At 40.1% G+C, this 25418-nt stretch overlaps 1 protein-coding gene across 10 annotated transcripts; it reads right to left on the bottom strand.

Annotated features, from left to right (window-relative positions):
- Window positions 1-292: 292 nt before the first annotated feature.
- On the bottom strand, window positions 293-24609 carry MFF (mitochondrial fission factor). 10 transcript variants are annotated; one of them, XM_054205453.1, is made up of 9 exons: window positions 24466-24609; window positions 19760-19977; window positions 18677-18849; window positions 17713-17801; window positions 13711-13785; window positions 9996-10154; window positions 4082-4144; window positions 1326-1410; window positions 293-964 (listed from the first exon to the last, which is right to left on the bottom strand). In XM_054205453.1, the coding sequence occupies exons 2-9, from the start codon at window positions 19974-19976 to the stop codon at window positions 833-835; spliced, it is 993 nt and encodes a 330-aa protein (XP_054061428.1). In that variant the 5' UTR covers window position 19977; window positions 24466-24609; the 3' UTR covers window positions 293-832. The 10 variants fall into 10 exon arrangements, with proteins under 10 accessions (XP_054061428.1, XP_054061427.1, XP_054061430.1 ...); XM_054205452.1 differs by lacking the exon at window positions 24466-24609 and adding an exon at window positions 24219-24442; XM_054205455.1 differs by lacking the exons at window positions 4082-4144; window positions 24466-24609 and adding an exon at window positions 24219-24442.
- Window positions 24610-25418: the final 809 nt, after the last annotated feature.

Below are 25418 nucleotides of genomic sequence, written 5' to 3'. Positions count from 1 at the left end.
AGGCAAGCGGCCGCCCCCCTGCTCCTTTTCAGTTGTTCAGTCTGTCACTGCTACTTATTTCAAAGATTGATAGTTTAGATGAACCCTCAAATAAATTTTCTTAAAATAATATTAAACAATGGTTTGATTATTTTTTTTTTGAGTTTTATTAAATATACTACATCAGTGTCTTGTACTCCATAATATTTTGATCACTCACAGACTGACTTGCTTAAAAATGTATTTTATAGAAAAACATCTGCAAAATTAAAGCTAAAAAAAATACATATTACACACCTCTGGACAATCCGCATGTTAGCAAAGAATACCTTTTATTATTTGACCTGAACATGTGCTTAAACAAGGAACACACTCATGAAACAGGACACACTCCTTGAATATGGCACACTTCAAACTACTCAGACTAAAGGAAAACGAGTGCAATCATCATTAATTGCATCTAACAACAGAACAATAAAAACTACTTTTTATCCTTTGTTTTTACATTTTTTCCAAACTCATTCCATTTGCTCTCTTCCCACCACAACAAAACATTCAATGGTTATTTCCGTAGATCCCCGTCCTTACATTGCGTGAAGCAAACTTCATATCGGCTGGCCCATATTGACACTGAAGCATGCACAGGAGGATACTGCAAGTATTTGCAATGCAAATCTATTAAATACATTATAACTGAACAACAAGGTGTCCCTTTAACACTGCAATTCTATAGCCTTTATCTGTGGTGGAAGTTTCCAGTGTATGAATTATAAAACAGCATATAGTTCAGAAACAGAAACAATTTTGCAAATTGTTTGTATTATCAACTATTAAATCTTTCTGAGAGCTGTGTCTAGCGCCGAAACCAAAGCCAGCTATTGAGTAGCCAGAAAGCTACAGTAATTGAATACATGATCATTTCCCTTTTAGTACGCTCTTTGTTTTCTTCTTCCAGAAGTTGTAGACGGCGATTAAGTTTGATTATCTAAAAATAAATAAAGGCTTTTAATACTTCATTGAAAGTTGCCAGACTTTCTAGATGCTTCTGAATAGCCATGCAAAATCAGTATCTCAGACAGAGGGATTTTAAACACTTGATAATTTGACTTTCTATCATCAATGGCTAGTGATCAGATGTTGCTGTCCCTAATAAGTGGGAACAGAAATGGAGTCGGACTCTCCAGATTCCCAGGTCAGTACAGGACACGTGAGGGCATTCCAGCAGGGGTACAGAGAGGACCTTTCGTATCTGTTATGCGTACCTTTGCAGCCACACAGAAAACCTGTTCCCCCATTTTACCACTACAGCTTTTGCTTAATGTTATCAACTACTGTGCTTTACATACCTGTCTTCTTAAGGAAGCAGCATCTACAACTGTCATGTCATCTGGTGTTCCCTCAAGCGTCGTATCCAAGTTGGAAATACCGTATCTACCAAACAAGGGAGATAGCTTAGCTGTCTCATCCATGCAAAGATTAGCAAGTACCATATTGCAGCAACATTCTAGTAGATGTAATTTTTTAGTGGTGGCGCTGAGAATGATAAAACTTTTTTTCCCAGCTTTTACAGAGTTGTCTATTTCAATAGGCTCCTAACCAAATAAAGCACAAACACTTATGAAGTGGGTAAAAGTGCTTGACTGAATCTGGGTTTATTGCTCTCCACATTTAAATATTTTAGGAGTTTCTCCACATGGACAGACTTCTTGCTGTCACTTGGTCTCTCAAGAGACTGTTTGCAGTTATTTAACTGGCTAATGAAACTTGAAAATTCCCTGAGCTAAAAATGCTAAAGTTGCAAGAGATGTGGCAACTGATTAGAAATAATCAAATGAAGACCTGAAAAGAACTGGGTGTCTTATGCTCAGTTCCTACTTAAACATCCCAAGTGGACACCACTGAGATTCATGCTATCAGTCGTGTTAATCTCAGTATTTTAGGCAGAGAACCTTGCAAATAGAGTCCAGTGCAGAGTCACTGTTCACTGAACTTTGCGTGCATTACAAAGTTTGTTCCCAGAGCACCCCTCAGTTTTCTTAATGTGGTGAGATTCGGAAAAAAATATTATTCTAACTCCAGGGTAAGTTAATTAAATATGGCACATTTCTTATCAGTTGGGAAGCGGCAGAAAGCCTACAAAAAGTAGGTGTTTTGATCATCCAACTGATACCTCTTAACCAGATTCTTTTCCAAAACCCGACAGGTAGAAGTAGTTCCTGATACTGCACCTACCACTGAGTTTCTCCTCCCTATATTAAAACCCGAGTTCAAATATCAGTTCCCCTTGACCTGCTTTCTCATTAGGACATAGGAACAACTGCTGCAAGCAGCTTCGGAAGTGGAACAAAATAATGTCAAGGCTACCAAATTCACAACAAAATACACCTAAAAGAACGATTAGTGTTTAATGACAGTTAATGGTCAACTCTGACTAATGTGAATATGAGTAGAATTCCTGCAGCTTGCAGAATGCACTTTGGTGCAGACACTACTTTTGCACTGCTTGCTCTTTCACTGCTGTCAGCAAACGTCTACAGAAGGCCCTCAGCACAGGCAGGATCCCCCAACAGAAAGCTTGTCAGAAGCTTCCCCGTACCATTGTTCACTAATACGTTGTTTCTGAACAAGGGCTGCTGTTTCTAGATGAGCGCTGCGTTACTCTGGACTTTGGTAACAGTTAGATCCTTGAGCAACACTGTGTAAGAGATAGGAAGTTAATCATGTTTTGGTCTGTTTTTTTGGGTAGAGGGGTATGCAGAGAGAGGGAAACCTTCTCCACGTGAGATCAGGATAACAACAGCTAGTGAGAGAATAGTCAAATAAGCAACTGTCTGCCAACAGAGTCATAGATATTTTAAAAGTGTCTTTATAAAAACACATGTGGGATGAAAAAAAAATTTGGCAACTCCTTTTGTTACAGAAAGATTTTCTCATTAAGGCTACTATTAATTTTTTATTCTAAGGAGACTTCAAACATTCACTTTGCTATAATTTATGGTATTTACTACTTGTAGTTCTTTCAGTTTGGGCAATATTAAAAAGACTGAAACTGTTGGGTTTGTTTGTGGGGTTTTAGTTTATTTTAATTTCCTCAGTGCTGTGAAGCTCACGTTGTGAACTCACAATTGTGACACAATGTTCACCTTATGACAAAAAGTTCTCCTTACTACTACAGGTCTGAAAGCCAAAGACTTCTGAGGAGGGTCTTTTTGTAGCCATTTTAAAATTTCTAGTAGATAGCAAAAAAACCGATAAAATCCCACCAGATCCACAGCATAGTTGTCCCTCACCATCTCCTGGGAAACGCAGAGAGGCTTGCCATTTCAGTGAGATGGGCACACTCCCCTCCCAGGCCGCATAAATTTAATATAAAGTCACAGTACATCACTGCTGCTCTACCAACTTCCAAACCACTGCAGGTATTAAATCAAGAGGCCTTGATCAAGAAATTCCTTGAGATCATCTCTTGGACTGTTACAAAGCCTGAATTCCTGAGTTAGAGAAGAATCACCTGCTTGGATTCAGTGTCTACTTCAGTACAAATGTAATCTCCATTTCAATGAAAACATAGAAGTGTAGAGGGAAATGGGAAAAACAGGTCTAGAAGGGACTATATTTTTTTTTTTCCCTCCACCCTGACCATGAGATTGTGTAAGACTTCTGTCCGGTTCCACTGAAATGATGTCAATCCACCAAGATAACGGTAGTGAAAAGACATCCAGCTGCAACTATCAGTCACAGGCGTGTTACTGAGAACTCGTGGAAAAAATAAGGTGATGCAAGGCCAGATCTTCTCGCAATAAAAATATGAAACTCACTACTAAATAGAAAATACTCCAAGTATACTGCTAATGTCATTTAAGAGCCTCCCCTCACACACTAAGCCAGGGTTCTGCAGCACATTGCATCTATTAGATAAGTGAGGTCTTTGCAGGTGACTTGGATGGGTAAGCAATAACAGCCTGAAATATCTCAAGAGTCGAGAGGGAGGACAGAAAATAACATTGCGTTTTAAAATAAGGACACTGGATATAGGGAAACGGAAGTCTGAATGTTAGAATCTCAATTAGTGGATCATGACTAACAAAAAAATACTCTTTACCTGGTGTTTTCATGATGAGGGTTAGAGGAAGTGGTAGCAGCTGACCCACCACGTAACACCGGCCTACGGCAGATTTTTGTAGACAGAAAGCACAGGACAGGAAGAGGAAATGACAAACAGAGATAAGAGGTAAACCACACACAGCAAAGGAACATCAAAATACTTCCACTTACATTGTATGTTTCAATACAATATCGTATCTATTTATTTTGTTGTAAATTGCACTTTCACATTTCTCTTATTCAAATTTAATCAACATTGAATGTTTATACAGCTAAGATACATAGGCAATTTTTTGGTGATATAGCTGCATTTATGGAAGACAAGCTGTTGGAACAGAGATTTGGGTGGAGGTTATCAGCCCTACAAAAAAAACATGGGAAACTTCAAGTTTAAAAAAATTCCCCTTGCCCTCCCAAACAAAATCCCAACAACAACAGAAAAAAAAAAATATATATCCACACATACTTATAAAAGCCTTTTTAATTATCCTCTCCTCCCTCTAGGGAAAGAGGAGATTTGTCTTTTCTTTATTTATCTACACTAGATGCAATTCAGAAAACCTGGGCTACTAGCCTAAGGACCGTATATAGCCTGAAGAGAGGTAGATCTCTCCAGAAAGAAGTGACTAAAAGCTTCAAGTAGATGGTATGAACATCCTTGTAAGTGTTGCTCTTTCACTTTCTTTTCTTTCTAGGCAGAGAGGAAGAAACGGTAGAGCTGATTAAGCTGCTGCAACTATATAATACACATTAACTTTGCAATAAGAAGTTATTGTGTCCCAATTTACAGAAGACGTGAACACCAGCAGTACCTTCTGACAAAGCCACTACTACGTGTTTTCAGAACCTCTGGTAATGAGGCATTAGTGTTTCCACATCTACGATGTGTAACAAAATGTTCAAGAGCCTGAAATCTTTTTTCAATTTCTTCCATTTTCCCAATGTCAAGAGGAGGTACTTGTGCCATGCGTTTAACCCCTGCATACTCCAGACTAAAAAAGACTATAAAAGAGAATCTAGGTAGGAAGATCTTCACAGCAGGTACATGTAGGAGGCAGAGGCTTGGTGCTGAGGTGGCTGGGAGAACACTGTGACCTGGCCCGAAAATGAGCAAGAGCCATGCAAAAATAACACACTCACTAGTTTCATTTAAAAGCATCGGGATCTAAGAGCCTTAGCAAACTCTGCTACCCAATGCAATACTTAGTGGGACTAGGTCCTACTCTAAATCAGCAGCACAAGTGCATACCACAGTGTTTCTCTGTCTAGCGCATAAAATAAGCCAGCATGGCGTGTTTTACCAAACAGAAACCCCCATTCCCAAATACATACAAGTAAAAGAATATTCTTACCTAAATGCATGAGGTCTTGCAGAAATTTATCATGGAATCATAGAATTGCTTAGCTTGTAAGGAACCTTTCTAGTCCAACCATCAACCTAACCCTGACAAAAACCATCACTACACCATAACGCAAAAGGTATTGCTATTTTTTAGTTAGAGAAATAATTCAGCTAAAGTCCTGTCTGACAGATGCTAGAACTAAATACTTTGCTGAATTTCTTGTGCTTTCTCAAACAGGTCGCAGAATTTCTCTGCAAACATAAGTCACCTGTAATTAACTGGCAGATACGTGAATGTCAGCTTGTCAGTATCCAGCAGGCATTTCCCATGCCATCTGACACAGGACAACAACATTTGCGTTTTGTGCAATGAGAACGATAGGTCTCAAATGCTCTCTAAATTCTTGGCCTCTGTGGTATCTTGTGGCAAACAAAGTTTTGCAGCTGTTGTAGAACTAATCAATACAAACTAATTCACACTACCCTTCCCAAGGAAAGCCACAGGCTTGGAGGTAGCTGAGGGCTACAGCAAGGAACAAAACTAGAGCCCTCCGGGATCTGTGCAAATCAGGAACCCAATCTAAACTAAAGACAAGTCTTTAATCTCGCTTCCCAACACAGTCAGGCTGTTAAGAAGCTGCGCATGATTTCTTCCTTTTCTTTGCAGTTCACATCTTATTTCCTTACAGGTGGACCCAAAAGGATCACCAGAATATTCCCCTGCCTCTCCCACACTTTTTACTTGCTTGGTTTTATCTAGCAACAAAAAAAATTCATTATATAGGTCACAGTGGCCTCATAACTGAGATCACCTTACCCCAAAATCAGCACCAAGATTTTTGGCAAATACAGAATGCGCAAGCATAACACAGTCAAGCTATTAAATACACGGTCTTCTTTAAAAACTTTTTCTCATTAAAACTTTGAATTTTCTGGCTACTTCTGTCAATTGCATCCTAAACATTAACATACGATCAGCAGCAGCCATAACTCTTGAGGCCACGTATACTCAACACTGGCAGCCTGAAACACGAAGAGTAATACAATTTAATAACAGTGGGAAAACAAGCAATAAGGCAGTGACCAAATGAATCTGGTCTGTCTTCCTCTGCTTAGAGCAGAGCATGCGATGGAAACACCACAGTAATGATGCAATCATGGACACATGGGCTGAGAGGAAAACAACAATTTAGGTACCTGGGTCCAGCTTCCATCCTTTCTGTGCATGCACACAGGGGACTGAGGCCAGCACCTTCTCTGTGCTCAGCAGAGGCAGCAGCTATGTTCACCTCTCACTGTGCTTTAAAACACCTCTGGAAATCTCAGAAAGGCTGTAAGAATGGGCACTAGGACTTTACAGTCGAGTTCTGGACATGAACTGGGTAAGAAGCTCGGCTTCCAGAATACAAAAGGGCTGGTGCATTGAAGCATCAGTGACTAGATGAAACTGCTCTCTCCTCCCTTGTCTCGGTGCTGTAAGCAGTTACTTCACTAAAGTAACAGACTACTGTTTTTCCCAGGCTCCTTCACATTTGCAGACCCATTTTATTTTCTTCTGAACTATGTCACCCCAATCCAAAGTCCTGAATAGCCCTCTTCGATGGTCTTAACTCATGTCCCATTTTATTTCTACCATGAAAAATATCATTAACTTGCTCACTATACAAAGAGATCTTGTAACACGTCAGGATATGATTACGTGGGTAAAGTTTGGCGTTTAAGAAGGACAGTGTCTGTTTAGAAAGCGCTATCCCGAAGAAAGGAAATAGTAATAGATTTCCATACTTCTTTCTCCCAAATAAAAAGGTATTGACCCAAGAATGAAGAATAGTTCAGATAAAGTACAGAGTTCAACACAACTCTATTCAGATATGAAATTGCCTTTTTCCCCACATTTAAGACATGACTAAAATCTCCTTAAATTTAGGTTGTTTTTTTTTAGTTTTCTTGTTGCCTACAGCATAAAAGATCAGTCTTTAAAAAACATTAGGTATAGGTCCTACAGTCATTCAACAGAAATTGAAACAGAAAAATGGTTAGAACTGGAAAACAAAACTGACCTATTGTTCTTGTCCAGGCTGAAGGAAATGCAAGAGTAAACAGACAGCGCAAACAGTGATCATTAAGTTGTTGCCCATTTAAATAACCTATTATGCGAGCAGTGCCGGCTAAACTAGGCATAATTCGTTATCTGCAGCAGTACAATCAGCACCTACCGTTAGCGGTTTTAGTAGATTGGAAAATATTTTTTTGGAAAAAAAAAAGGCAAGCCATGAAATAAGTTAAAAATATTTCCAGTGAGTAACACATAGTCAGGTCTTGTTCATTTTAAAAGATGTCTTCTAGTATTAAGCATAAAATGTTAAAATACATAAGGTTTTGAGATAGAAAGCACGTTACACAGAGCAAAAGAACAGAGTGCAGGTTTGGAGCAATTTAAAATGAACAATATATTGCAACCATGCAAGTGGATCATCCAAATTTCACATTCCTACGCCAGCTGTAGAGTAATGGTGGGTATCCAAACACCCAGACACAAAGAACGCTTTTTCACCCTATTGAAAAATTTGGGGTTTGGCACCTATTTGTTCACTGGTGACTAGAAACAGGTTTCCCATTTCTTCTAGGAAGGTTAGTAAGAGCACCTCAAAAATTAACCCAAACCAGGAAGAGTAATGCAGCTTTTGAAGTCTTCAGAACCCTAGAAATTTTCTGATAATTAAAGTAAGTTGAAAGTGTACGTATGCATCTGTGTAGGTTTTCCAGAATCCAAACATTGGGAAGAACATGCCTAAAAGAAGCCAGGAATAAAACCTGTCAGCTTCATTGCAGACCAGGGAAAGGGATAGAATTTCAGTCTATATTTTAACAAGGACTCTTGGCACATTATCTGTAGAATTCCTGGCACAAACTGTACAATTCCTCCTCAGCTGGGAGCTTTAATTTTGTAAAACAAAACAAACTTGCAATTCCATCTAATTTTTAATATTGACAATGAAAAAAGGTATTGTTGTCCAACTGTTGACAGGCATCAAAATTTTATCAGCTACAGCCTGAAATTTCGGAGTCAGGCTAGGCATCCAACTTTCAGAATTTCAAGGGTAACTACGCAGCTAATTTCTTTTTGGTTTTTTAAGTCCCAGGTAAGAACATAAAGGCCAGCAAGACTGGAATTCTATATGATTCAGGAGTAATATGGGCATTTATATACTGTCAGGTCAGCAAACATGGTGAGCTACAGGAGGTGGCAGTTTGAAAAGCAACTGCAAACACAGACATTCACAATAAGATTGGCTTGATAGTCACATTTTATCACCAAAACTAAAAAGCAAATAATTTAATTCCATGCTACAAGATATTAAGAGTGCTGCTGGGACATTAGCTCCCAGAGGCAGATGGCAAATTTCAAAGAACTTGCTGGCACAGGTCACACTGAAGGGCTGCAGAAGGAACGAGCAGTTCCACCTAACGTTCTTGCCAATTACCTCCTCTAATTCAACCTCTTGGCAAGCCCTCGAGGTCTCAGCTAGCCCTATACTAGAGACTACCTGCGTGCAATTTTTACCTGAACCTCTGTGCTAGCATACTATTGGCATGAAAATTGCTTTTGGTAAATTAACCTCACCATTATTAGCCTTTATAAATATTTCTATAGCATTAAACATGCCACTCTTGTAATGTTTAGAAGTGCCAAATCAAAACAGTCCAAGGATACATCAAGTGGGCAAAACTCCACTGAAGAAAATGGAAGTCACAGAATAATTTAGGCTGGAAAAGACCCTTAAGATCATCAAGTCCAGTCCAACTGTAAACCTAACACTGCTGAGTCCACCACTAAATCATGTCCCTAAGCGCCATCTCTACACACCTAAATGCCTTCAGGGACAGTGAGTGATTGCCATGAGGCTTGCAGTGGCTCATTACCTCTCTCCAGGTGTCAGCTTATCCATACAAACAGAGACAGCATTCATGAGAGGAGCAACCAGCTTCTCAGTATCCATTGCCTTTCTTGCTCTCAGCATCCAGCAAAGTGGTTACCATCAGTCATGAATCAACCAGAGATAACTCTTCCCAATATAAACAGAAACAGACTAGAGTCTTGACACGTTATCAACAGCAGTGTCTGCAATGCCTTGCCTAATATTCTACCCTGTTTCTGTACATCAGTTTTGATCAACATCAACCCAATCTTATTGATTTGCACCATTGCTCACCAACAGAAAAGCAGAAGACAAGGCTTCTAAGTTTGCAGTCTCAGGGTCAAGTATTAATTGCAGAAAACACGGACAATCTGGGAACAGCAAAGTCCTTTGCGGTCACAGACTAACACTTCCTATTGTGATTTTTATTTGGAAGGAAACCAAAACAATGCTACATTTGACTCAAACAGAAGCATTTTGAAATGTGAATTTTGGACAATTAAATTGCTTGTGAATAGTGAAAGCAAAGGAAAGCAAAAGCAAATAATTTCATCTCATTATTTTGTAAACAGAAACCAAACTCCACTAAAAAGGAGAAAAGAAAAAAAAAAAAGCAGCAAAAGCTGGCAGAATCAGTGACAACCAATCACCTGCGGTTTTCATCCAGCACATCCAAGACCTGCTGGTAAGCCCTACGAGTGGAAGACTGGATAAACGACAAAATGCCACGAGCAGAGTAAAGATTAGTTCCATCTTCAGGTAACATATTGGGAGGACAGACACGAGCCTGTTGCAGTGATGGTGTCACACTGTTCGTACAAGCATAGTAAATGAAGAGAGAAATACTATAGTCAGATTTTAAATTAAAAAAAGCTTTTCAGATAGACCCCATTCCAAAATGCTTATTGCTTGCTTTTGGTTTACCCTTCTCCCACCACTATAAGCTAACACTCCCAAATTCTAGTAGCGTAGGGATCATCAGCTACATTTGTATAAGTTCTTCAGAAACAAACACAAGTAGTAATCCAAGGACACAGTTTTGATCGTTATACAAATTAGTTTTAGAAGGTTTTGTCCAGCTACATCTCTACCTGTTGAGAAGTCAGTATTCAAATCCTCCCTGACATCAAGGAAAGTATTTTTACAAGCACTGGCATCTTAAAGAAATCCTACCCATAGTCTCTTTCAAAACACAAGCCTTTTTCAATAAGGAAAATCTCACACAGACCTTCTCCAACAAACATTTTTCTTCAAGTTGTGACTAAAGATTAAGATAGTACTTTGATTTGCACGTGAAAAAAGCTTAAAGGCAACTGCAAAAAATTAAAAAAAAGCACAGAATTCATATCCCAGTGACAATAAATTACATGATCTGAGTTTTTCACTACAATGAAAAATAATATTTAACATACACAGGACTGAAATTCAAACGTGACCATTTGAATTATACAAACCTCATCTCTATGAGTCAGAAATTAGTTCTGATAAACTGCTTTTGCTTTGCTCATGCTTCTTTATATTCAACCTGACTTTATCCACATTATCCTTCACACATCAATCTATTTTAAAATTTTTATTTTTTTAGATCAGAAAACTTTAATTAAAGTAGACATTCTTTTTTAACAGGAAGTAATTTGTGTTAACTTAACTGTAAATATTAACACAAATGCAAAACAAAGCACGAGTCACTGTGCCCTTGAAATCTTGGGATAGTTTTTATTCCAAGATTAGCGTCCATAATTCAACACATTTCCTTTGAATTGCTGCTTGTGCTTTGCTCCAACGGTTTCTGGGAGTTAGAATGCCAATCTTCCAGCTTTTAGCATTTTTAAGAAATTAAGCAAAGCATTAGTGGCTGAGCGCTTGGAAGCTGGTTCGATATCTGGATAATTTTTAGATAGGTCACAATTCTATGGATACTCTCATTTTGCAAAGAGTTGCTCTGCAACTGGCTGTCACCGACATCAGAAAACTCAGTAAGAAAGAAAATTCAATTGAAGAGACAGATTCAAAGCACGTTACACAGCTGTCAACTTCACCCACAGAAAAGTTCAGCCGTCCTGTGCTTCAAGAGTCATGCAAAGACAGCAGTGGGTGGTCCTTGAATGATACTGGTCATTATTTATTACCTAAACTGCAAATATCTGTAGCTGTAGAGTATATTTCGACAAGAGAAAGTAAAAAAGCAGAAATCAATAAACATCTACTTCACTTCTTAACAGCTTTTATCATTCTCCAAGACTTGTAGGATCCATCTTTTTTTTTTTTTTACATTTATGACTTCTACTTTGCAGTCAATGGCAGTGGTCACATCCCCACATTTTACTCTTGAATTGCATTGGAAATGCCAGTGTTCACTAGAAAAATATCAAGAAGCAGGGCCAAGTATGGAAATACTGACACTAAAGTGAATTTATGAGAATTTCTACTCCTTTGTGGATTTGCTGGCCTGAGGGAAATGAGGGAAGAGCTGAAGGCATGAACTCATAGTATGTTTTGTATTAAAAGTAATTTTTCCTATTCATCACTTCAGAGATTTACAGAATAGGCTGAAAGACAACTTAAAAAAAAAAGTAACAAACCGTATTTATAAATATTGCAAACCAGAAGATATTGTGGAATTCTTGTTGTCCAGAATGGTATTACTGTAAATACCACAGTAATGTCATTTGCATAGAAAGTCTTCTGTATGTACTGAAAAAACACCCCAAAACTATTTAACTAAAACTGCACAAAATTCTCTAGAAGAAAGTTACATGTGCTGAAAATTGGAAAGTGTGTATAATAAGAAAAAAAATCAAGGTGGACTTCAGAACTAGGTAATTCCTAACCCCATGGTCTAGCCCCTGGACTACTTCATGCTTGTTGTTTTATAGGTGGCCTGTAAGAAAAGACAGTTTCAAGAGATTACTTCACTCATTTTAAGATATTATTTAATTCTTACTTAAGAAAATATTTTGTTTCTTAAATTATTTAATTAAGAGATTATTTAAATCTATTTGCTCCTGAATATGAGCTAAACTGTACAGCTACATGAAAGTAATCAATTTTCCTCCATAAAGGCTATAGCTAACTTTAATACCCTTCTACAGTGCACAGTCTGAGAGAGGAATAATTCTATGAATGTCAGAATTAATGAACATGGGGGGGGACATCCCCCCCCCCCCCCAAACCAAATAGGAAGCCAAATTTTTCTTCTATCCTCCTTTTTCAGGATTCAAAATTATTGTCCTGTAAACATGTGGCAGTCCTTTGGACTATGTCAAAGACCGTGGAGAAGAAATATTATGAAGCAAGTATCTGATATAGATATCAGCCGAAATGACATAAGAAAAAGAAAATCTCTGACATCAGGATAATTCTCTGAGTACGACTACTAATCACTAGACATTCTGGCCATCCTCCTTATCTCCTCCATTTGTAGTTAAATATTCTTAGTCCTAGGCATAATTTTGTTTCAAATTTCTGAAAAGAGTTCTTATTAACAGCTCCAGCCAGTTGTTATAGCACTCCCTGGTTACAAACACCAGGCAATTCCAGAGTCTGGAACCAAAACAAACAGGATTACAGAAGTTACTATGGAAGAGCACAGTAACATTCTACTATACGCAGAGCTTTTAGTTTAGTGGTAATCTCCCCTAAACCTTCTCAAAACATTTCTGATGTACACAGGGTTTATTTCAGATATGTCTCTGACTTACTGTTCTGAAAGTATCAAAAGAGAGGTAAACAGATTTAACTGGTCAAGGTTACTTTAAATTCAACCACATCGACAGATTGTATTCTCATTAAACACGTGCACACCATGACCTTTTCCCCCACAACTTGCATAAGAACAGAATTTCTCAAACTGTAAAACTGAACTCTCTAAAGAGATGTGTTTTACTAAGGGAAGACTGAAGCAAGGAAAAAAAAAAAGAAACACTGCCACCTTTTCCATGCATTCTTGGTAGCTTGTTGACTTCCAATGCAGAAGTGGAATCCTTGCATTCAACATTGGCTGGCAATGGCCAACAAAAAACTTTGTTTCTCCAGCCATTCAAAAACAGCCAAAGAACAAAGAATTAAACAAACTAAAGCTATTTTTGAAATTTAATTGTTCTTTACAAATTGGTTCTTAGTTGAGACTGTCCCTTTCCTTTTGCCGCCAGGTATTTTTCCCTATGTTCTTTACACAGGGAAACAATTTGGCAAAGTTTGAGAAACCCTGAAGCAAAATTAGAAACCACACATTCAGTGTAGCAAAGGCTGTTTCAAGTTTAACATTCTAAACTACAGATACTTAGCCAAAAAATTAGTATTGCAGAGAGCTACATAATTAAACACACTTTTGATTTTCATATACCAGGTAACATTTAGGCTTACGTGCAATCCTTAGTCGAAAGAGGTGACTGGAACCGTGGCATTTTATTTCTTGGGACAGTATCTGATCTGTACCACCTTGAATAATAATTGTAATCTCTTAAGTAAGCATCCTTATAAATAGAGGGATTGTAATTTAGAGAGCTGTCATTACTGCTACGCAGGTAGATGGTTATTGTACAAGAGGTACCTACTTGTTAGTCTCAGTTTTCTTAAAAACATTTGAGAATTACTGTCTTTAGAGAAGCCCAACTCCCAAAAAATTCTCAGAACTGTCCCTGCATGCATCTGGATTATGAGAAGATAAAGACAACAGAAAAGAAACAACTATTTGTACCATATAGAGAAGACTGTGATAGGGAGCCCAGCCAATTCTTTTGCTTCAATCTGACAATCTATTCCAGAATGTTTAATTTTGTCACTTTGTAGGCCAAGCACTGCAATTTTGTGCAGTACATCTGAACATTTTGTCCAAGGAGGACAACACCGTCCCAGATTAAAACTTGAGTATTATAGTCCTAGTTAGAAAACAAAGGTTTTAAAAGGCAGTGCTCCATATGCCTTTTCAGTGGGGTCCTCATCACAGCATCTGAGTAGACTACCATGTCTGTTAGGAAGTTGAACCAAGGAGGTAAGAGAAACAAGCATTTTTATTTTTTTTTTTAAAGTATTTCTCGTCTAGGAATTAAATATTTGAAGTAAAACACAGACTCTCTTTCCTATTTGAAAATGTGAACCAGACTCACAGAAGCACAGGAATAAAGATCTGATCTTTGTCAAGTTAGAGTACCATAGCACTTGTTACCGCAGAAGTAAACTACTTAGACATGACTGAACTTAAAAGTCAAGCCAGTTTTGATGAAGCTGCAATGTATCATTACAGTAATTAGAACAAAGATTATTTCTTTCAGCCAATAACGCTGGAAATAAGAACTTTAGGAACAGCTGGTTTCTTATATTTTTGTACTCCTGGAAAAAAAACCCAGTATTTCTAGATGGTAAAGAAATTTCAGTGTGATACAAATGAAGTAACAGGTGTACAATTACTTTTTCTGTAGAGCAAAGAATACATTTGTAGTAGAATTTATCTACTTAAATGGTCTAATTTATCAATACGGAAGCTAAACTTAGAAGACATGCATCACATTTACCACGAGGCTCTAATAGAAATAGTAGTCTATGGGCTAGGTGATACCCAGTACCATCTGAGGTAGCATAATTTATATCAAAGTTTGTTTGCTTGGATTGCGTATTTTGAGCTATAAAATAAGACTTCCACTTGCGTAGCTTCTCTATGTAGCTACCACAGTGAAAACAGAATGTCACCTTACCAATTTTGTTTGTAGAATGGCTACTTCTGATTTTATTTACATGAAACTTGCAGTGTGGGCCTAAATTGTGAGGGAACAAGAGCCAAGAGATACTTTTTTCCACCAAATACAAAAGACTTGGCTTTCCTGCATTTATGTGAGCCACGCAAGTCCCACCTTGAACACAGTGTTTCCATAATCTGAACTCATAGAATATTCACCTGAGAGTTACTCAGGTACACAGTCACATTCTCCAGTTGGCAATTGACAAAGCCTGGATAAGGCAGAAACACCAGACTCAGCATCACCAGGAACGCCACAGCCTGTTCAAAGTGATTTCTTATTTTGCATCACACTGAGTCAGAAGAAGCAATGATGACAGAAAGAGAAGCAATTTCTAGGAACCTCAATGATTTCAAAGCAGATGATCTACACAGTATGCACAACGTAACTTCTGTCATAAGAAAACAAGTACTTGAGAGGGCAAGAGACAAATGAAGTTCTACTAAGATACGTTATCTGCAGGTCAGCAAGAGTGGATGCTGCAGTGAAGAAAGATAACTTCTTCCACGTAAGCAGCAGAGAGCACAGACACAGCAAGCTCAATATTAGCTAGCTGTTATTTTTTGTATTTTTCATCCTGGATCTATCTAAAGTTTATATAATTTTCTTAGAAGACACTTCTTAGCATCAGAAGTTTGATTTATTTGACAGACATTATGCAGACACCAGTGTGGGCATCAAGAAAGAAAAACTAATCTCCAGATGTGTCATAATTTCCTGGCATTTGTAAATGATACGTTGAGTCACATGAGCTACCAGTTATATATGCTCATTGATCATATCCCTTTTCAGTTTACAGGATTCCAAGTTTGTATTGTATTGCTAAGCCTCCAAAGGACTGCTAGGAGATTAATAAACTGTGACAGCAAATAAATATCAGACCATGTTAAACCAGTAATTCTATATATAGCTACTGAGCAACCGCAAAGCACACAGGTGAGTTTTACAGACTTAAGATTTTTGGATTGAGAAATTCCAAACATATGTGAGAAGTCTGACAGCAATTGGATACAACCCGTCAGAGCTAATCTTGCCAGTTTCTCAGATGGATGGCTGGGCAGATACAGTCCCTGACTTTCAGAAGACTAAACTAACCTGGGGAGCAAGGATAAAGTGATTTCAAGGGGGAGCAAGGTTTCATATACTATCTGGTTTTCTTTTAAGTCCAATACATCAAAGACTGGCAGAGCAAAGCTGGTAACAAAGGGGCAAACTTTTTCACAAGCAGCTTCCACCACGTGAAGATCACCACGAGCACACATCATGTGCAGACTATCAGACAGGCAAGTGAAGACCATTCCTGCACTGAAATTCCAGTATGACTGGTCCAACAGGACATAACTGGATGATCAATACCACAGGGAACCCGGGCACTTAGTAGGCTGCTAGGACATTTGGAGACCAAGCTGATCAGGAGCTTATGGATGTGAATCTGATTTTGCCAACTCAGTGAATATATGACTCAGCAGACTCGAGTACCCAGACACGTGCGAGCTATAAGCTTGTATGAACCAAAAGACTGACTAAGTAAGAGAAAGATATGCAAAAATACTTCCACGAAGCTCTGGAGGAAGAGAAGGACAATCATAACATGTCTGGAATGTGCATCAGAGTACATTTCACCAGTTCCAGACAAACTAACAGGGAGACAGATATGCAGTACATATAGTACCTCCTAGTGCCACTGCTGTAAACAGAAGAAAACAGACATTTCTGGGACATAATTCACTTGATCTGTTTTAGACTAAAAATAGGTAGACCCTAAGTAGGCCATGCACTTATTTCCCCCTAGTAACTGAAAATTAAGTTTATGGGGCTTTAGCAACAGTGTTATACAGTTGATATTGGGACAGATGAATCCCATCTTCTAGGTCTTATATCCATGATCCTTTCAACAAGGGGAAGTATTTTTTGTGGTAGTGTATTAGGAATCTTATTATATATGAGTTTTAACTGTTACATTGCAAAAACAGTCACTGCCGGGTAGAAAGATGCTGTCATTCAGAATAAACCAGATTAATCAAAGACTATCATATCTAATAGAAATATACAGACCTATATGTCTTCAGAAAGCACCGTAAGAATTGCTACCTCAGATGGTATCAACAGATGTAGTTCCAATTCTAAATACTACTTGCCATTTTGGTGTCAAAAAATTAAGATATATACTCACAGATTCCAATACATGGAGTACATTGGCACCAAGGAAAGATTACTTACTCTAATATTTATGAGAAATACACATAGTCCTTTTTCTATGAATGAAAACCATTACATAATATCAACAGTGAGAGAACCAGGAACACTTTCATGCACAAAACTCAATTTCTTGAAAATTTAGGGAGAAGAAAGTATTACAGCAGCTCAGAAACTGAAAAATCTCCTAAAGTAACATCTCACAATAACTGGTGAAACCAACTGTGAGCCCACGCTCCCACCCATCCACTGCAAGAAAATACTTCACAAATGAGTCACCTCACTAAACAAAATCAGAGAAATTAAGAAAAACATTGGCCTTATAATATTTAAAATTATGTACTTGCCACAACATACAAATGATGAGGAGATCAATAACAAAGGAAATATGTAACAAAGCTGTAGTTTTGTCCCTGCACCCTGTTGCTCTACTCACATGGAATCATTCCGGGCCAGCTGGCCATTCTGTCGAGTGGCATTTTCACTCATGGAACGTTCTCTCTTCAGCCTTCCCACTGAGCGGACCTGCATAAAAGCGGAAAAAGGGGGAGATCAGAGACAGGGAATTCCAGGAGACAGCTATATGCATTGGAGATTTGTAAGTTAGATCTGCCCTCAGGTACAAAGGTACGTTTTGATGGGTTTCACAGTGATTAGGAGGAAAACAAGTGATGACAGGATCTGATGCTGGTACATGTAAAACCAGGGCCCAAACTTATTGCAATCCTGTCGTTATCTAGCGATATGATCTGATGCCAAAATTATGAACAAAGAGAATTCTGAATATGTAAGAAAGCAACACTATGTTTAATATTACTTACTATCACCAGAAATAAATGCATTTCTAATGTATTTTATGAGTCTGTAGAATATACAGCTTCATAAATATTTTTCATTTTTTAAGATGTCAATTACACATCACCCACCTGGATGACAACGTTACACCATTCTTTGAGGTTGGTTTTCAGAGTTTTGTTAAAACTCACTAACTCTATGTGGTGCTGTATCATCTGTCTGCGAATTCCAAAGGTTAACTATACATGTTAAAAGAATCTTAGTTTGTTTTCGAATAACCTCCAAATTAAAAAAATCTTGCAGCTTTCTCTTCAATCAAAAGGATTTTTTTGTTAAAAGAATTTTGAGTATTTCTAATTATGACTTTATTTTTGTAAGTACTGTGTAAGCTTACTGAGCATGGCAACCCCTAGCCATCTGCCAATTAAATATGGAACTTCAAAGTCATAATTAGAACTACTACAGTGCTAATAAAAGTATTTTTATATTTTCCGAAATTACGTTAGCACCAAGTAGAACTGCACCATAGCAGAGAAATCATTGGTCATTTCACTTTCTTTAGGAGAACACTTCTCAACTAAGGAAAAAGCAAAACAAGTACTAGCCTCTTCATTTTGAGGTGTCTGTTGTGGAGGTTTTTCTAGGTCCAAAAAATCTAGCGGTCGATCACTAAGAGAAATAACACGGGGAGGAGTTTTCAATGCCAGTGGTTTGAATGAAGTAGACTGAAGAAGGTCAAGGTCTGGTGGTCTGGAAAATGGAATGTCTTCACTATTACCTGCAAGAACATCAGTTATCAATAGAAAGCAAGCTGTTCTGAGGCCTGAGGGCTAATGCTAAAGTTCAAAACCACATCACATCAGTAGCTTCCCCTGACTATGCCAATAATTAAGCGTACCTTTCTTTAAGGGGGCTTGTGTGTTAAAAACTATGGTTAAAGCTCTCATAAAGACCACATTAATTGACACTTATTTGAGCAGTTTCTCTGAGAACAATGATCCTGAGTAACCCTGCACAACATCAGCTGTTATTGCAAGTGATATTAATCTCAAGACACGGTCCTATTAAAGGTGTATTTGTTTAGAAATATGGTGACTGGGGATGTGAAGACATCACTCTTTCAAAGCATAAAATATATGCATGTCACACATTTTGCAAATTGTAGGGCCTTCAGCAGTTCCAGGTACGTCACTGTAAAGCCCATAAATACTAAAGAAGTACTGATAGACTCCACCAAATAATAGACAGATCCTTAACATAACTAGCATTCATTCTGATTATAACCAAACACATTTTGCATGGCTAATATATAGTACGTCCCCAAAACTTGTTATAGATACTTTAGCTTATAGTTAATTAAGAAAAATCAGGTGTAAATGATTAAACATTGAATTTTTTGCTCCAGAAATAGTTTATTAAGATGAAAAGTCAGCAATTAAACTTACTGTTCATAATTCTTCCATTAACTGTCTTGACTGCAAGCTATACCACAACTATTCATGAAACATTTTCAGAGTTTAAGAAACTTCCTACGTCAAAGTTAATAAGCAATAATTGCTTGAAAACTAGAAAGCATTTTACAGGTTTTTCTTTTAAAGAGGTATCAGTACATATTTTTGTCCATCCAGAAATCTGGGGAACTAATTTAAATTTTTGCCTATTTTTCTTGTCTTGAGATGCAGACATACCTGCCACTACAATCCGCTCTGGAACCTGCATAGTTACACTGGCATGTGGAAATCCTTCTTGGACGCCCTTCTCAAGGTCAGCATTTTGAGGAGCTACTTTGAGTTTTTCTGGGACCCTCATGCGCTGACTGATTCCTTCGGTGTATTCCATTTCATACTGAAGGCGATTAATTTCTGCCATCTCGGCAGCTGGAGATGGGAATGCAGCCCCACTCATCCTGGAAAAAGAAAACCAAAAGTTATAACAGCAATACAGGAAACCAGCAGCAGGTGTGTAAAGGGAACTCTTTGTTCTGATTACTAGGCAAGTGGTAGATGATCCTAACTGAACAGTCTTATTTAGAGAAACAAACTATATGATAAAACGCACAGGACATGTAGCCACAAGCAGGTGAGAGTTGAGGGCAGTGACAGAAGAACAAAGTGATGCCGTAGGCAAGGCTCAAAGCAGCACTGAGGGGTCCTCAAATTGAGCTGTTACAAAAAACTGTAGAAATTCTGCATGTTAGGTACTACTCCTGCACTGGCTGGCAGAAAAAGGAAACCAAACAAACCAACAAACAACAGAATTGGCAGGATTGATCAGAAATCTATTCAGGATTGGTAACAAATCTGAAATACTGATCTGTATTTACACAGATCCAGCGTACAGATATTTGAGAAAATGGATGAAGTCTTACAAAACTCCACGTTGATGTAGGGAACAAAAGAAAGGACTCCCCTTGGGCAGCAGCCTTCTGCTTGCTGCCAGTCACCCACATCTCATTCCATCTTACAAGGACAAAGCTCCTTATCAAGGTCAAATCAGCCTGAAAACCTAGTATATTCATAACCCATTCCCAATCACAAGCAATTCTGTGAACTTGTCAGTTCTGAATTTTTCTGTAAATGAAAATCTTACCTTTGCAGAACAGATACAAGATGGGCAGAGAGAGAACAAGACTTTCTTTAAAGTGTACTTCATAGATACGTTTTCCTAGGAAAGGAGGGGAATTTCACATGAAGCAGTGGTAGAATTTCCTAGAAACTGGGCTGTAAGAAACTTACTAATACAGCAATTGCTGGGAGTTGTATCAAAGACAAACCCAAAATAACTGGGTTTTCTGAGGTCAGGTTTAAGGTTAAGAGAAAAAGAAATCCTAGAGCTGCACTTGGAGTTGGGCTGCAAAGGGGCTGCTGATGGAAACTGTGGGCTGGAAAGGGAACTTGGATGGCTGAGAGAAGTTGTTCACCTGGGCAGTGGCCAGTGGACACTGTCGATGGCTCAGACAGATTATGTTTATGGCCTCGGTTAAGAGAGAGACATCTTGGAGCTGCAGTTAGAGTGGGACTGGAAAGTGTCTCCCAGAGGAAACTGTGAGCTGCAAGGAATACTCAGTTGTGAGAATCTTTCATCCAGGCAATGGCTGGGGGCCTTGACAACAGCTCAGACTGAGATAATGGTTATTTTTAGGGTTAGGATTGAGAGAAATGTGTATTTCTATACATATACACACAATATGTAAATAAATAAATAAACATACATACACAATATGTAAATATACTTATCCTGGCAAATTTGCCTATGGGAAGCATAGCTTACTCTAGCAAGAAATCTTTTAGTGGTATTACTTGAAGTAATTCCCTAAATTAAGTAATCTACCCTGGCAAAAAGGCAGGTTTTGCCACTATAATTGCAACTACATTCTTTTACTGTTTTTGGCAGCAAGGGTACGTCTGCTGCTGCCTGTGTGCTTCTGTAAACTGAGCACGCAGAACTTTGTGAACAAAACGTCTCAGTGCAGAACATCCATGTGGCAGGTGAGACAGACCACGAGCCATTCCTCCCACCATCACACAGAAGCGATACTTTCCATATTTATTAATAAACCCTCAAACCTCAAAGGCAAGAAGGTCACTGTTCTATGTAAACTTAAAAAAAAAAAAAAAAACAGTTATAAAGGAAATACCTGAAGCAATGCAGATTTAATCTAGCTGTATTATTTCTTACTGTTGGTATGTATCAAATCAAAGGAACTGGAAGGGCACATTTAATTAGAAATAGCACTTTATAGGAGTTCAAGAGGTGCTTAAGCAGTTCTGTCACTTCAAAATTCTTAAGACTTCACTTTAGGGGTTTTTTGTCCCTGCCCTTTGGTCTTTCAAAGCTAGATTTGTCCCTCTTGCAAGACATTGGCTAGATCAGCAAGTTGCACCAACAAAGTACACAGCCTTCTGACACTTCCACATTCCAAAAGGTGCTTTTCATTTCAAAACATGGTCTATGATCAGTAAAGCACTTCCAAATCAATAGGAGTAAAAATCATAATGTCAATAAAGAGATCAAATTTCAAGAAGAACTTAAAAGTACCGAGAATATCTCCTGGCCGCAGCTTAAAGAATGGTTACTGCTCACAAGACTTGACAAAAGGTGTTTCACTGCTTGCTCACTTTCTCATTTTGAAATACCTGTATGGCTTTAATTATTGCAATCAAGTACTGCTACACTGCACCAGTGTTTACACCCCAGCTTTCCTAAACTTTGGCACTGTTTTTGTACATAAGTAAGTCTGCATGACAACTGCTTTCCAGCTATAAGGTAAAGCACACACGAAAAAGGAGAGCATTAGAACACCCATTTTATAAACTATTATAAACTAAATATCACTGTGTGCGTTTAGCTGTACTTGCCAATGACCATAGATACAACACCTCAATGTCTTCCTACTCTTGTCTACTTCTCATCTACTTTGCATCATTGAGAATTGCATTTTCTGTCAATTTCATTTTTTACCCTTTTTTAGAAGGGAATAGAAAAACAGAGAGATTTCAGCAACAGAAAACTTAGAATATTTTAACGGAACTTATTAACAAAACCTCCAAGTATTTAAAAAGAACAGAAATCAGAGTTATGTTTTCTGTAATGTTCTTGTTACACGAAGCATTTTACAGAAGACATTAATAATAAATCAGGGAGAAGGAGGATTTTAAAATTGATATTTACAGAACTAAGTAGCTCTAAAGAGGCATGAGAATAGAAAAGATGTCCAAGAACGATGAGATAATAAAAATACAATCACAAATACAGGATAAATAAAGGACAGAGAGCAGCTGAAGCACAGATGAGCATCAGTGGCATTTAGTGAAAAAGAGAAAGGAAGGAGAAAATCCAGAGGAGGGTAAGGAAGAGAGAGCAAGAGAAGTTATACAAGGTGAATTATATGTGTTCAGAAAGACACAAGGATACCACCTTCCCCCTCTCCTAAAGAGGAACGGCACAGGAGAGATAGGGATGAAGCAATGCACATGAATGCGAAGGATGACTCTTTATCAGCATTCTGGCAATAAGCAGACATTGGCCGTCTCTGTGCAGCAACCAGGAATGTTACACATAGCGTGGATGTCCAAGTCAATCTGAGGTATATGAAGATGAGTCCTGGTAACGGTATAGCTATGCCAGCACTGAGATCACAGCAGGTTTTACAGCCTACATCAAACTAATTGTAACTCCTCCAGCTACAGTACTGTTTGTTCCTGAGGCAGCTACTTTACAGCTGGTCTGTTCAAGCACACGTGAGCTACAAAGTGCTCCTTTGGCAAGTGTCTAGTTATCCTTTGGCAGGTAAAAGGGGAAGAGGACAACCTAAAGCAAAGTTAAGGACATGTATTACAGGACTCAAAGGACCCTATCAGGAGACCCCCAAACTGTCAGAACATACGTCACTGAGGCATTCAGGATGAGAGGCAATGAAACAACAAAGCAGGAACAGAACAATTTGAGAGAAAAGAGAGCTACGTGTTGGCTAAATGCTGAAAGCTGTTCTGCATAGGGCAGTTACGTGTATTGAACTTTTTAAATACATTACCTCCTCTCCTTAGCACAAGGATGACATGAACACAAAAATACCCATTATACACAGACAAAGCTGTGGAATGACAAAACAGTTAGGGCTGCACTCTTTCAAGTTTGTTTTACTCCAGCTGGAGGTTTTAACGAAAAGAAATAATAAATACTGGAAACGCTAGGAGAAAAAAAAAAACCCTGTCCCAGTCAGACAACCATTTCTCCAGAAGACCCAAATATTCCATGTTGTGGGAACGCCGGGCTCCGCCGGCAGCAGCCCCAGCCAGCCGTGGGTGCCGGGGCAAGGCAGAGGGGGAGCCGGCTGCTCGCAGAGCTGGGCACGCCGGCACCACTGGCCAGCGACAGCCGCCACCGGGGGTAGCGGACGGCCACACCAACGGGGCGACGGCCAGAAGGGCCCAGGGGAACCGAGACAAGCCGGCGGCGGAAAGCGGGGCTGGGGCAGGAGGAGCGCGGATACGAGGAGACACGGCCCGGGGGCACAGAGACATGACAGGGGCTGAGGGGACGGCCGGGCTGAGGGGACGGACGGCCGTGAGGGGGGGATGCGGCAGGGCTGAGCCCCCCGGGACCGGCCGCAGACGCTGCTGCCAGGCCCCGGCGGTCCGTACTCACCCAGAGCGGCGGGAAGGCGGCCGGCGGGCCCTTGCCCTGCCCCGGCCGGACCCCGCTCCTGCCTCGCCCCAGACCCCGGCGCTGCCTCCGGCGGGCAGGGGGTGATTACGCGACACGGCGCTGCCTCGCCGCGCTCCTCCGGTAAGACGCAAAAACCGTCTGGCTTGTCCCCATCGGCCTGCCGTACGGGCTGCCGGGCCGGGGACGGTGCGTCACGTGACCGATAGAGGGCGGAAGCAGCTCTCACCGCGAGGGAGCCGGAGGGCATCCATTTTTAGTGAGGGAATGGCGCAGGCGCGCTGGGAGGCGTCCGCAGGCCGCGGCCTCAAGGTCGGCGGCGGGGGCCGAGGGCTGCTTGCAGTCACAGCGATCCGCGGCGGGCAGGCGGTGGCCGGCCTCGCCCGCAGCCCGAGCGGCAGCTGGTGGGGCGGGTCCCTGTCCGACCTGTCCCTGAGGCGTCTCCTCGCCGCCCGCCCCTCAGCGCGGAGGGCGGGCACGCTGCAGGCCTTGGCGCGGTGCCTCAGCCGGGCCCCGCCGTCACCGGTGGTGCCCCGGGGGAAGCGGCTTCGGGCAGGGCCCGGACGCTCGTACCGTTCGCACTGAAACCGCGCCTTGCCGCCCCGTAGCGCTGGCTGTCAAGCGGCAGAGCTCGCGCTCTCTGCTTACGTCTTTGTGCTGTGGTGGATTAACATACAGCTGTAATGGGGCAACACGAAGATGTAATTATGTGTTAAGCGGGTGGAAGACATGTTAGAGTGTGTGATGAACCCGGCCCACCACCCTCCTGTGTGCGGGCAACAGGTCAAGTCGCTGCAGGGCTCGCTGTCTGACAGGCGGGCAGGTGCCTCCCAGCCACTCAAAAGCAACTGCATTGCTTCAGAAAACCCAGCTGCTGGTTCAGCTTCACCTCGTACCAGCTGGAAAACTTCACTAAGGCTGTCATGCTACACGCTGGCTTCTCTGTGTCAATCACCACCCCACTAGCATTACATAAAATGTGTCAGCAAATGCGTTTGACAGAGCCATGGTTTCCTGCCCCGCTTAACCTCAGCTTGCAGGTCAGTTCTGGCCACAGAGCACCATCTCCTCGTCGGGTAAAACATTCCAAGCACCCCATTAGGTGACCTGACCCCGAAATCAGCCTGCTGAAGAGCAGCCATTTCCTTGTGCTGTGGGTAACTTAATCAATTTTCCAGTTCC

The sequence above is a fragment of the Rissa tridactyla genome, chromosome 6, assembly GCF_028500815.1.
Source record: "Rissa tridactyla isolate bRisTri1 chromosome 6, bRisTri1.patW.cur.20221130, whole genome shotgun sequence".
NCBI classification, from domain to species: Eukaryota; Metazoa; Chordata; class Aves; order Charadriiformes; family Laridae; genus Rissa; species Rissa tridactyla.
Note: the sequence above shows the minus strand (reverse complement) of the source record. Positions and strands in the feature narration are given on the sequence as shown.